General features: G+C 38.7%; 1 protein-coding gene across 1 annotated transcript in view; it reads right to left on the reverse strand.

Annotated features, from left to right (window-relative positions):
- The window catches only part of LOC117948226 (CUB and sushi domain-containing protein 1-like), a 306260-nt gene that overhangs the window by 186466 nt on the left and 106261 nt on the right, over positions 1-13533 (reverse strand). Inside the window, exon 3 of the mRNA XM_034877777.1 lies at positions 342-536. Within this exon, the coding sequence (XP_034733668.1) occupies positions 342-536 (195 nt within the window). The remainder of the gene's footprint in view (positions 1-341; positions 537-13533) is intronic.

A 13533-nucleotide genomic window follows, 5' to 3' on the forward strand; every position in this document is an offset into this window, starting at 1 on the left:
TGTCTTTTTTATCTATTTTTTTCTTGCTAAATCGGCTGCTGGAATTTTCAATTTCCTCGCGGGAGTCATCCCAAAAGGATCAATAAAGATAAGTCTAAGTCTAAGTCAAACCTGTGACCTCATGTAAAGGTCCTTAAATTCTCAGGACCCCACCAATTAGAGTGTTAATTTTATTTTGCTTTTATTCTTGGAGTTGGCACTGGGCATTTCTAATATATATTTAATTTCATTTATAAGCCAACTTGTCATATTCGGTGAGGCTTGTCATACTTTTATGATTTATTTTAAAAGATCTAAATGACATAGTAGAGAGAAGAAAAAAAGAAAGAAAGAAATCTTACCTCTACAAAATGGTGATGGGAAGTCCCACTGTGCTCCACTGCCAGGTGATACAATACATGTGAGGATACTGTGTCCTTCCAATACAAAACCTGACTCACAGCTATATCGGATCTTGTCCCCCATGTTGTACCGCGAGCCATGAATGACTCCATTTGGGATGAGACCTGGGGTGCCACATGTGTGGCTGGGCAGGACTGAAACACAAACAACAAAACAGAAAAACAGTTTTAATTATATCATATCCAAAATACAAAAAAAAAATCATTTTGACAGCTAAAAATAAGATAAAAACAAAAACAACCAAATGAATGACCAAAGAAGAGCCAAGCGGCCATTAACAATCAACAACAAAAAGCCTATCACATGTATAATCATGGCTGTATTTGTGTCAATACATGATACAGGAGAGTGATCTATCAAATGCGACCCCCCCACAACAAACAATGTATATTTGTGACCCAGTGTCGCTGTCGCAGGTGTCTATGAGCTAAAAGCACATTCAATCAAAAATGAATTTCCACTTCTTTGAATGTTTCACGAAAAGTATATTTTACTTGCACAAAGAGATTAAGGGATCCAGTCTTTTCCAAGAAAAATTGTTTTTTTTTGTTTTTCTTCTTGGGCATCATGGGAACCCTCAGATTTAATTAATCTGTTAAATGATTTAACAGCTTGTTGGGGTTCTTGACTCCCAGGTGTAAAACCACTGATGTTCAGTAGGATACATGTTTCGACAAACATTTCAACATCTCTTGAATGTTCTGGTACCCATTAGGTGATGATTCACACAAAACTAAATCTGTCAAATATATCTCATAATATCAAACTGAGATATATACATATATATATATATATATATACACAATATAATATAATAATTTGAATTGTTCCTATTTACAGTCACTGCAGTGGAAATTAACCAATAACTACACTTCAGAATCAACAACACAAAATGTGTATGTTTGCTTTGCTAGAAACATAAAATAAAATATGTGTAAGTGGCATTTTTTCTCCAATGTGCATATGTTGTTGTCAGTTCTTAGATGGCACAGCTCTACAGTGGGAGCAGCTACAGGCTGCTCATGGTCTAACTAGGCCAAAATCAATCTATGACTGTAGCCAACACGCCTTAGCTCTACAGAAGGGGCATAAGCACAGTGACTGTAGTAAAACCTGGACGAACTCCATATCTGACCCTGGTGTACGGTGTGTTGTGTGTAATTCTATAACTGGAGCATGTTAACTTGCTGGGTCTGTAATATGTGCGTGTAATGTGTATCCAAATGGCTAATTTTAATGTGTGCATATGTGCATGCACAGTGCAGCATCAGATTGTCTACATGTAAGGATTTATAGTCAGTCAATCTGTGTGTTTGTGGATGCTGTTCCAATTAAACGCTAGCATGGTAATTAGACAAAGCTTCACCATGAGACCCTGAGAACCAGGACAGAGAGACGAGGGGTGGGGGGGGGACAAAGCAGGGAGAGGAAGTGAAAAAAGGAAATGAAGACGAAGAGAAAGACAGCAGAGAAGAGGAAGAAGAGGTGGAAAGACAAGAGACAGAATGGGGGAGGAAGAGGAAACAGGAAAGGGTAAAGACAGAGACTCCAGTTAAAAAGGAAAAGAGAGAGGTGAACTCCCTAAACATGTATAATTTAAACTAATCAAGTCATTATTTGGATTGTATGAAGTCATGCATCAGAGCCAAGTTACTCACACTCAGCTGACCAAGCCATCATGCAAACATGCTGTCTGTTTCTTTTTTTAACAAGGTGACGCACACGACCAAATTCAAAACCCAAACTAAAGCACTGACTAAATGATGGGCAGAAGGCTTGAAAGATGCAATGAAAAGAAGAGAGAAAGAAAGAAATCATGCAACTAAGCCAAGTCGTTAGTCACACTTATATGACCGTACAGTCCTGTGTCTACCAGGCTGCCATGTTTTTAAGCCAGGTTGGTACACAAAGGCATTCCCTCATTTAGACTGATGTCTGAAATAATCAAGGGGTATTTTAGAAGAATAAAGTGTTCACCAGTGTTGTCAGTATCCAGCCAATCTCATGCATAACAACAGCTGCATTTTTTAGAAAGCATTTAAATTTTGGCAATAAAGTTATGTTGTTTTTTCCACCATTAAATGTTGAACAGGAGAATCTGGTTTGCTGGGATTAGATGTTCGAACATCTATAACATATTCTTTTGGCTCTATGTGCACGGTGGATTACTTGCAGTGCTAATGTAGGATCGATGTGAGAGACAGTATATATGAAGTGTAGTCTGGCTTCATTTTGACAAGATCCGACAGCTGGCATCTCCTGCTTACGTCCTATTTACGTAGACGCATAGTGCAGGTGGTGGTTTTATAACTGTGTTTAAAAAGATTCAATATTAAAGGATATTATTGTTTACCTTTAAATAGGTAAATGCTACTGAAAATTACACCATTTTAGTCAAAGTCAACATCCATTGTGAAAAGCAAAAAGTGACTTGTTCTGCGCCATGCGTGGGGCTGTTTAATATGGACAGCTCCTGGTGCTGAAGTTAATTGTATTAAAGTTCCCAAAATAATTACAGATAAAAAATGAAAATGCTTCACTTTAATGCATCTTTTTAAATTCAGTGTACAGTTAATTATCCTGTTTTGCATCTTACAAAAACAGATCATGATGAAATATTTTCTAAAACCACCAGCATCAATGCTAGCAAGACACATTGCAGAATAAAAGTAACATAATACTTTTGTGTCCTACAGTAGCTTAGTTTAACGACATAATTGATTAGACCAATAATATCAAATTCCTCTGGTTATAGTAACGGGGCCTCTACTGTAGCTCTTAGCAGGGTTACACAGGCCAGGACTTGCACTCATGGCAAGAAGATTTCAAAAAGTAAACACCTAGATTTGTGTAAGTTAATGTCTTTCAAAAAATATTAGAAGCCAAATTAATTCAAAATATATTTGTCTTTATTTCCATCTGAGCTTATCGTTTGCTATCGTTTACAATGTTTAGATTAATATTCACTATGTGAATACAAATAAAAAAATACAATTCAGATTACACATGATAGATTGCTTGTTTTAATTTGCCATCAATAATCAGTATTATTCTGGGTAACTGCAGTTTATTTTGAATCTAGATTGAGAGAGGAATACTGGCTTTGTAAACTCTGTATATAACGTTTTCGTCACTTATTCTCTGATACTGATACATGATCAAATGCATCCCATTTTTGCCAACCCTTTAATATCCCTGCCCCTCTCCCAGCTGTTCCTCTGGGATTTTAATCCCCCCTGCATTTTTAACCCAACACATGATGAAATGGCCATGTATCACTGCTGTCTGTGAGTGTGTTTTCCACATATTTGTCAGCTGGAAATCGCTTGTTGAGTGGCGCAGAGAAATGTGCTTCTCCTGTTAGCAGCCAGGATACTACTTGCGGCAGGTACATTGCTGTGCTTCCGCCTCCCGTATGAACCTAGGGGTTCAGCCTACAGTTAGATCACCATGACAAAATATCAAGAAGAAAAGTGTATTTTCCAAACTCTTTCTTTATGTGGGCAAAGGTGTACTAGGACTTCCTGCATGGTTTCAGCCCAATTTAATTTTGTCTCAAAGGGTAGACATCTCTCCTTGACCTGCTAGCTGCCTTCCCCCTGAATACACTGTGAAAAAGACCAGTCTCGGGAGGCAACACAGGGGTCGTAAACGTCAAACAAACACCGGGTGTGCACCAAAATACATCAAACCACGTTCCAGCCAATCACAGACACTGTTGCACTAAGTGTTGCACTAACCCCCACCCCCTCTCCCAACCATCTTGTCAGTGATTGGCTGGGTCGTGGTTTGTTGCATTTTGCTGCACAGGCTGTATTCCTAAAAAGGTAATGTCAGCCCTCTGTTTCTTCAAAGAAAGAATTATCTTAGGTCTAATGTGGTATGTAAGATCAAAAGTGATGTAACACCTTTATTTCTGAGGTGAAAAAACTACATTTTTCTGTCTTAAGATATGTTCCCTTACATTGCCCTTAAAATAGAGCAAACAGAGCTGGAATTATGTTTCGACTGGATTATCCATTACAATGTACTGTACTGTACCGTCATCCCAAAAAAAAGTAAGTGAGGTCATATTGCCCACGCAGTGTACATTGCTTTGATTTGTTTGCTTTGTTTTTAATCAGTACTATACAACATTGTTTAGCTTCAACCTCATGCCTGGGAAGTTCAAATTAGCTGCTTGCAGTTGTATTCAATAGCATAATCAATGTGATTACTTAAAATTTGTTTTTCATTTTATTCAAACAATATGCAAGTCAAGTTCATTTGGGGTCTTTCACAAAAAAGGCGTGCATTTTAATTCTGGACCAATCATAATACAAAACGTGGTCATTTGTGTGCAAGGGACTGAATGCTGTGTGGTCCTAAAGAGCACTGAGGACAATGCATGCTTTCATTATCTCATTAAAGCTAATTTTGTGAGAACTAAATGTTCCAAACACAGAAGCACAACATCCAAAATTCGCACATAACTGAAAATGTGTTTTTATATAAATAGACTGAATAATTCTAAATCGAAACTGTGTTGCTGGGGTGGTATTCAGGTGTTGCTTGTCTTGCAAGGTAATTTACAATTATGTATTCAGATTACTAAAATATATTAATATTTTTCCGTTTGCCCAATTTTTGGACACCCATTTCCCCTTGCACGTCTGTACCTTTCCAATGTTGTTATAGTGATTGTGCAGAGAGCCATGTGTTACCTTCAATACAAATGTCAGAGAGGAAAGCTCAACTGTATACATAAAGTTGGGGTAAGCCATGTTGATATGGTCATTTTCTTCTCAGCCATTAACTTGACTGGAGAATTGGATCCCAGTTTGAGCTGTATGTGTGTTGGTGGAGAAATTCTGACTTGCACCACCTTTTTTAGGAGTTTTATTGCAATAAACAAGTTTCACAATTGCAAATCAAGATAAGGCTGGAAAGAGTTAAGTGAAGTTGCATGTGTCATAACACATCCCTCATCCTCAACCTTAGCAGGTGGCTTTTAAATACACACACATTGCTTGTTCTGTCCATTCATAACCTGATGTCTAGAGAGTATCTGTCTATCTCTGTCTGCTGAGAAGCAAGATTTAAGGCCTGAATCACTGAAAATTCCTTTTTCTAATAACATCTACAAGCCTGGGCTTGTACAGGCATTCTGTGTGTGTGTGTGTGTGTGCGTGTGCGTGCGTGCGTATGTGCCTCTTTCTTAGGGCTGGTCAGTGTTTTGCTATGGTGATACATAATGGTGATATTTAATAGTGATTGAGAAGTGAGCTATGGCAAAAGGTGACAAGATTGAGGCTAGGCACTGTCTGTAACATTCAAATTGGGATAAAGGGAGTGGAGAATGCAAAGTGGAAGAATAGAGAAAGAATAAAGAGGGGATAGAAAAGTTGTATTCAGGGGAAGAACAAACGAAGGATGACGGCGGTAAAAGATGAGACCCAGAAGGAATGAGGAAGTGAGGAAGACAGGAAGAGGTGGATGAGAGAGGTGTTGATAAAGGCTTTTGCTAAATAAATTAATATTAGGAATAATAATAAATTACTATGAGCTTCTTGATAAAACCTTGTACATAGACAACAGTATCCTATTATCTGTTTGATCTTTTCTAATTTTCTTATCTCTGCTCATCCACTATTAGTTTGTCTCTTCATAATGGTAACACAACCACAACAAGATATAGCAGGACCCTACTGAAAAGATAACTCTACACTCCAAATATTACATTGCTAGCCTTTGTAAAGAGCTTGTCCAGACAGACATATGAACAAAGATAAAAACCTAAGACACTTACTTGTTGCTCACATTGCAAACTGTTTAAACTCACTAACTCTAGACATGGTCTGTCTTTCTAAATTGTTGTTTAGTTAGACCTGGTCCTCCACATTACCTCTGCTCTCTCCTACTGTATAAATATGCAGTGACGAATATTAGCTAACCATCCACTAAAAATAGCAAAGCAAACAGCTCCTTGAATCTGATGGATGCACTAAAGCAGTTTCTAATGGATAAAAGCCAACCACCATAACCTCTTGCTTTCTCTCTGTCGTGTTAATGTAGTACACTAGATACAGACACACCATTCTATACAGAAAAGTATACGCAAATAAATTGACATTTAATCAAATTAAACATCATCATAATTACCGGACTCATAGTAGCAATTACAGAAAATGTTTCTCGCATTAACATGAAAGTCACTAAAGACTGCTAAAATATGTAAGCTTTAAGACTAAAATAAATAAATTGAAACTAAATGTCAAGGTGGTATTTGTATTTTATGTATTTCTTCCAAATTCTCAACATTTCATGTGAGGGATGCTGTTTAACTTCTTGAAACACATGGAATGAGAGTGGGAAATGACCCCTAGTTACCTGACAGTAACAAAACAACTGGAGTGAACTATATTTGCATCCACAGCATGTAACTTGCCACAAGCCAAAGTTGGAACAGATGTTTAGCTCAAGCTCCTTATACCTGGCAAAAATCACTAATTTCTTGTTTGGTTTCCAGGGGGCTGTATAGTTAAACCCAAGCGGAACCAGAACAAATGTCAAACCGTGTGCAGATATTGCCAAACAGGGATTTAAACAGATGTTAGCATTTGAAATTTGTCTGGAAATTTTCATTTTACAGTGTGATTAAAACTTTAAGATTAGTTAACTTTTTTAAATGAAGGGATTTCTGGAATCTATTGCAACTTGACTCAAAATGCAGGTTGGGGAAATGCAAAGCAATGTTCTGCTGGATTTTTAAATACATTTAAAAATCCTGCTACTGTCACTTGTTATTGCACCAAAAGCCTTGGTCAGTAAGCTTCAGAGTTTATAAAATAAATCTTAAGACAAGCAGGTCCATTTATACCACACTACAGTTGCAGTTTGGGCCTTTTATAGAAGAATTGATATACTCAACTCCCTAGCATTAGCATGTGCAATCACCATTATTTTACATATCCACCACCCACAATTTTGAGTCTGAACAAATCACTCCCCATCCTTTAAATCTACACACATCTCTACTGGGACCCTGAGTTCAGACTGAAAGCATCTCTCAATGGGTGCAGTCCATAATCCATTAACACTACTCAACTCAGTTCCCATGGTGTACATGTATTGCCAAAACAATCGGCAATACTCCTTTAATCTGTGATTCTTGATGGAGAGTTGTTGCTGTTGGAAAGATGCCAAAGCCCCTGAGGTAAATGGACTCCCCAGCACCGCAAGTGTTCCCATGGTGTAAATGTATTAACAGCTTCACTGACACATTGTACATAATAACTCTAACCAACCAAACACTAAGGGGGCTCTTGGCCAACTGTGGCCCAGGGCCAAAACTGAACGGAGGCCCGACCACCTCCTGTGCTCTCAGAGTTTTAATGTGTCAACAGCTAACTCATTAATCAAATACACTAAAAGGGTATTCCACTTTCTGAACTTTCTATGTGTAAGAGGAGCATTGATTTTCAGGGTAATGCCCCTTTAAGGAGAGTTACCAAATAGGTTAGCTGCTAGCTGAAGCAGTTAGCTTTGACATTGAGACAAATTAGGAAAGAATAGCTTTTCCGTGGGGATAGGGAGGAAATGGTTACTGTGTATATAATTCTGTAAGGCCCGCTGCTGCTGCTAGGTAGTTCTCTGTTTCTCCCCCTTGTCTGTCCTTAATTGCAGGAGTGAAGCCTGGTGCGGGAGTCTGGGTTCCAGCTGTAGCTCATCTACAATAATCACCTCCGCTTCAAATACCCGGTCAACCTACCACTCTTCGTCAGCTTGTAGGCAAGACAACCATGTTAGTCGCACTTGTGACACTACCTATTTGGATCCAGCGCCTGTGTTTTTTGCTCACCCTGTTTGTTCTCTTTCTGCCACAATTCTGTGAACCTGACTCCTGCTGCCACGTCATTCCTGCCATCCAACATTCCTGCTCTCTCTACACTGGATCTCTGGACTTTTCGACATGGACACCTGTTCATTATGGTACCACTCACGCTCTGTAACCTGGAACTGCAATCCGTTGAATTTGGACTTTGCCTTTGCCCTATTGCATTCCTGGACATTTGCAATAAATCTGTTAAACGTTCATTTGGCTCTGCGCTTTTGTCCACACTTGGGTTTAACTTTAGTTTAACACATGACATACATTATTTAAAGACAATTTCAAGTTTAAACAGTCTATACATGTGTACTATATGTTTACTGCACCTTTTATAAAGAGCAGTGAGAATTCATTTTTCAACATAAAATACAACCTACAATAGTATACTAAGCATTAATAATTGGTATATATGTGTTCATGCAGTAATATGTATAAACACTTAGAGTAGTTTCTAATGGCACTCCCCTTATAACTCTGCCGCTAGCAATGATCAAGTTTTCTTGCATACAGTTACATAAACCAAGGGATGCCGACTATGGGGAAGCTCAAACAAATACTGTGTGGTCACAGTTCATTTGGTTCATATGCAAAGCCGCATACTGTAATGTCCATCACTGATATTACTGATCAGAGCTTTTATCTATTTCCTGCATTTATTGCATTGGGACAGAAAGATGTTTATGATCTCAAATAGTGACGGCCTTGTTCAAGATAACGAGGACAACACACTATTTCTGCTTGACAAGTTCGGATGTTGGATTTTCCTTTTAAGTGAGCCAGCCAGTGATGTTTGCAGTAGTAATTGTAAACAATCACCAGAGAAGGAGGGCAATCAGACTACAGACTTCACTGTGTTCTACAACACCGAGAAGACCACAGAACAAACCACAGCCTTTCAATCAGGATAGGAATCAGGACTTGTAAAATCATAAGTTACATAGTAAACAACACCAATGGATTAGAACTTGCGTGTGTACGGCTAATACCAAACATTGCAATAGCAAAACATATTCTATATACAGACGGTTCCAAAAAAGTTACATTTCTGCTCTGCTTCCTTGGAGAAAACTTATTAAAATGTATTAACACCGCCTTTGCTATGTTCCCTTCGTGAAAATATATTAGCAGGACAAGTGACATTTCCAGCAGTGCTTCTAATCAATCACCGACTAAACAGAGTAATCACTATGGCAGCTACACTCCGTTAAACAGCAGCTCTCCCCAGCCTTTCCAGCTTGACTAAGGAACCAAGAAATATTGGTTGTTAATGTAGAACATCCCTATGCTCTGAAGGATGACATTCTAAAGACCACCAGGCATGGAGACATGAAGTAGAAACACCGCCCTACTGAAAAATGTGTCACTACAAGCAAACCGATTTACTGTACACTACACATAATTACTAGAGAGCGAGTCGTTACTGTGTTTTGCTACATTTTGCACATTTTACTAAACTACAGAATAGTCAACCCAGAGCTCTAGTGTTTGTGCACAGTACTACTAAGATCAGTTAGTTGATAAAAAAATATTCTCAACCTTTTCAGACACAAAGCATAGAGGTTTATCTCCTGGCAATAACAATATTGCAAAGCGAATAACTACTTCAAGACACAAGCTGTTAAAATCAAGCTTGAGGGATTTGTGCTTGAGGGTTTTAAAACTTGCTCTTGCACTATCCCCATCTATCTTGCTCACTCGCCCTCTGCCACTTTTGTTTGCATTTCACCTGCTTTGTGATACAAAATGTGTTAATAATTCATGTAAATTAAAATTGTAGGAATGTAATCATGTCTGTTATGGTTTGGGGGTTTGTCTTGTCTTATTGTGGTAGTCTGTTTTCCTGTCGTAATTTCTTAGCCTGGTTTTCTGTCTTGTCGTGTATATGTTCTGTTTCCTGTTTTATTGTGATAGTCTTGTTTGCTGTGTCATCTTGTGATTGTCTGATGTCTTTCACCTGTTTTCCAGCACAGACGTGTCTTTTGTTACCTCGTTAACCTCTGTCTTTAGTCTTGGTGTTCCCTTGTCTGTTGTCGTAGCATTGTAGTGTTCCTGTGTATGTGCAGTCACCAGTTAGTATTGTTGTTTGTTAGTCTTCCTGGTTCGTGCTAGTGTTTCTTATTTTTGTAGTACCTGTTTTTGCCTCCTTGTTACCTTGGCTCCTTTAGTTTTGTGCATTTTTTCGATTTTCATTAAATCATCTTAACTATCCTCAGTTTCCACCTCTGCATTTTGGGTCCACCATTCACCAACCTTCCTTAACAATGTCTCCCCGTTTTAAAATTCAGTCTAGCAGTTGCATTAGGGAGATATAAGAGCAATGCTGTGCTAAGCATTTTCTGATTTAGAAAAAGGCAACGGATAAAGAGAGCCTGTAGAAGATAGGGGTGAGTGCCACTTAAAGTAATGAATGAGCTTATTTTTGAGATTCTTAAGGTGAAACAAATCTGAAGTGAACAAGCCTTTTATAATGGGGCTCAGGATAAAGATTCAGATCAATAATAGTTCAATCTTCCCAGCAGTAGGTTGGCTGTTATGTGCCAACAGCTGGTAAAAGTTGGAACAAGCAAGTCCAAAGCTCATAATTACCACTTGAGTGCTGTTGCAAGCTGTAAAAACTGACTGACATTCAATTATTCACAGCTGTAATAGAACTGTGCAGACAGGACAGTTTAGTTCAGGTAAGATACCAGCCCTGATTCATTTTTAGCTAAGTCAGCTTATTTGGATTAAGGTATTCAGATACCAAGTGAGGACACTGTTTCCATAAGTGTCCTGGGCCAAGACTAACTTGGAGGAAACTGTGGGCAATTGTTTGGGCTGGATAGATTACATTTCCCTCATCTGGGGAAGGAAGTTTAACTAAAGAAATTGCTGAGGGACAAAACATGAGTTTACTTACTACAGGACAGAAGGATATCTTGATAGGTTAATACCTCTAAGAATGAATGGAAACAACTTCTCAAAATATCTTGGGTACAAATGTAAACATTTTTTTATTTTAAAGTTGTACGCTTTGTCTCTCATTTCTCTCTCTCTTGGGCTTTGGTCTGTCGTCTCCACAACGTGACGTCATGCAATGCAGTGTGGGGGAAAGGAGAATAATTGCAAACCGCTGTAAAATAGTACCTACTTTTTTTGTATTACATTTTGTTTCGTGATACCCAACAACATCAAATACAATGGATAAGAGTTAAAATGTTTTTACCAACAAGCAAATTATGCAAGTTTGTTGTAAAATGAGCTCTGCTACAATGCCTTTAATTTGAAAAAAGCTTGTATACTTGGTTATTATTTAAAGTCAAGATAAAATAATGTATAGTCTACTTATAAATTTCAAAAAAATTTCACTTTAAGTTTTAAAGATTTTCATCAATCTAAAAGTTAATGTGGCCACAAATGGGTTCATGTTTGTGCTTCTGACCAATTCATACTGCACTCCATGCCGGAACTGTTTTAGTGAATATGAAAGCATGAAGCAGCAGTTTCAATGTGCTACCCTCTGGTAATGCATTACTGAAAATAAATAGAATTAAGGGCATTACAGAAATGGCATCAGCAAAAAGAAAATTCAAAGTCAGCAAACGGAATGTCGGACGTTTGTCCATCCTTCTGCTCACGTGTCTATTTTCCATGTAACAAACTTTGCTTAGAGCTTCATGAGCCCTCCACGATAACTCATCAAGGTTCCCCACACCTTACGGCGATAGACAGTCCTGAGGAGAAGGGGGCGGCAGATATAATAGCATCTCATTCAGCCAGAATCCTTAAAATAATCTAAAACCACATCCATTCCTAGTCTCCCTCATCACTCACCCCCCGCTGATCCTTCTCCTTCTCTTCCTTCTTCTCCAAAGATTACTGCCAACCCATTCTGTTCTATCTTTTTCCTTCCTGTCATCATCGCTATGACAACCTTGACCTGACTGTGCCTTGTCATAGAAAGAGTGACCTGCCCTGAGGCTGTGGTATGTCACAAAGGAGGGGACAAAGACATGGAGAAAATGTCATAATTTGCCTCACCAATACTCACACGCACATTTACACGTGTGTGAGCCCACTTACATGGATGCTCACATACATACAGAAACATAAACATATAAGCATGCACTTGCAAAGTAAATGTTTTCTTTCTTTCTTTAATACATTGTTGCTAACTCTCTTTGTGCAGAGATGAGATTAAGACCGACTAGTGTAAGTGAATGTAAGTGTTACACATGTGACTATTGGGTTTTTCCTTGACATTTGTGAAGTATCTGAATCCAATTTATGTGGATACCTAGGTTAGTAGGTGTGTCGCCCCCTGTGTGATCCACTGAGGCCACTCTGTGGGAGTGATACCTCACTGGTCTTAACCCTTTTTGTCTTGAGTTGATGGCAGATCTGGTCCACCTGGGAGCCGTGAGCCAGTGGGGATAAAGTTTCACCTGGTCGGACTACATTCTCTTCTCTCTTCAATGCAATCCAGACATCATCCATGGCCTGATCTCCTCAACTGCCACATCTTGCTTTGTGTTTATTTAAGTAAAAGAGACACACCTAGCACATTACAAAAGCTATGTTTAGTTTATTCTTTTGTTAAATAAATCCGTTTTGATCATTTAAGCTGCCTCGTTCCCTCTTTTTTCATGGCCCTTAGGCCAAGTTGTAACAAAATGGGGGCTGCGTTGGTCTTAGTGTTTGGGCAATTTGGTAAGATATGGGATTGTTGTGGCCTTAGTATTGTTGTAGCCGGGCAACTTGGGGAACATGAGTTGGGTCCGTTGTTCTTGTAGGAATGCGGTAGCTTGATAAGATGTGAGCTCGTTCATCTTGGTAAGATAACAACACACTGTGAGCTTGTGTCGCTTGTTACTGTGTTTGGAGAGCAATGTGTTTGATTTGTTTGTATGGTTGTTTAGTTCGTTGGGAGCGTGTCAGCCTGTCGGAATGGTAAAAAGCTTTTGTCTTACTTTAGTAATTGTTTGTTCGCTCATTTATTCATTTGGGGTAGTGCTGTGGTGCTATTTGTTAGTTTGGCTGGTTAAACAGGGTAAGTGAAGGCTTGTTTTCTGGCATATAAAATAAGTTTGTAGGTGTCTATTTTTTTCTTACAAATTATTTGTTGTTGCTGCAGACAACAGGTAATCCAGGTGGCTGGTCTGGGTCCTCATGTGCGTACTGCTGATTAAAGTGGGTGGACTTTTCTCTTGTAGGCTGTAGCAACGGTCCACTTTTGGGCTTGTTGAGCTGCTCCTTGGTAGGGTTGTGATTAACGTGGGTGA

The sequence above is a fragment of the Etheostoma cragini genome, chromosome 1, assembly GCF_013103735.1.
Source record: "Etheostoma cragini isolate CJK2018 chromosome 1, CSU_Ecrag_1.0, whole genome shotgun sequence".
Classification (NCBI taxonomy): domain Eukaryota; kingdom Metazoa; phylum Chordata; class Actinopteri; order Perciformes; family Percidae; genus Etheostoma; species Etheostoma cragini.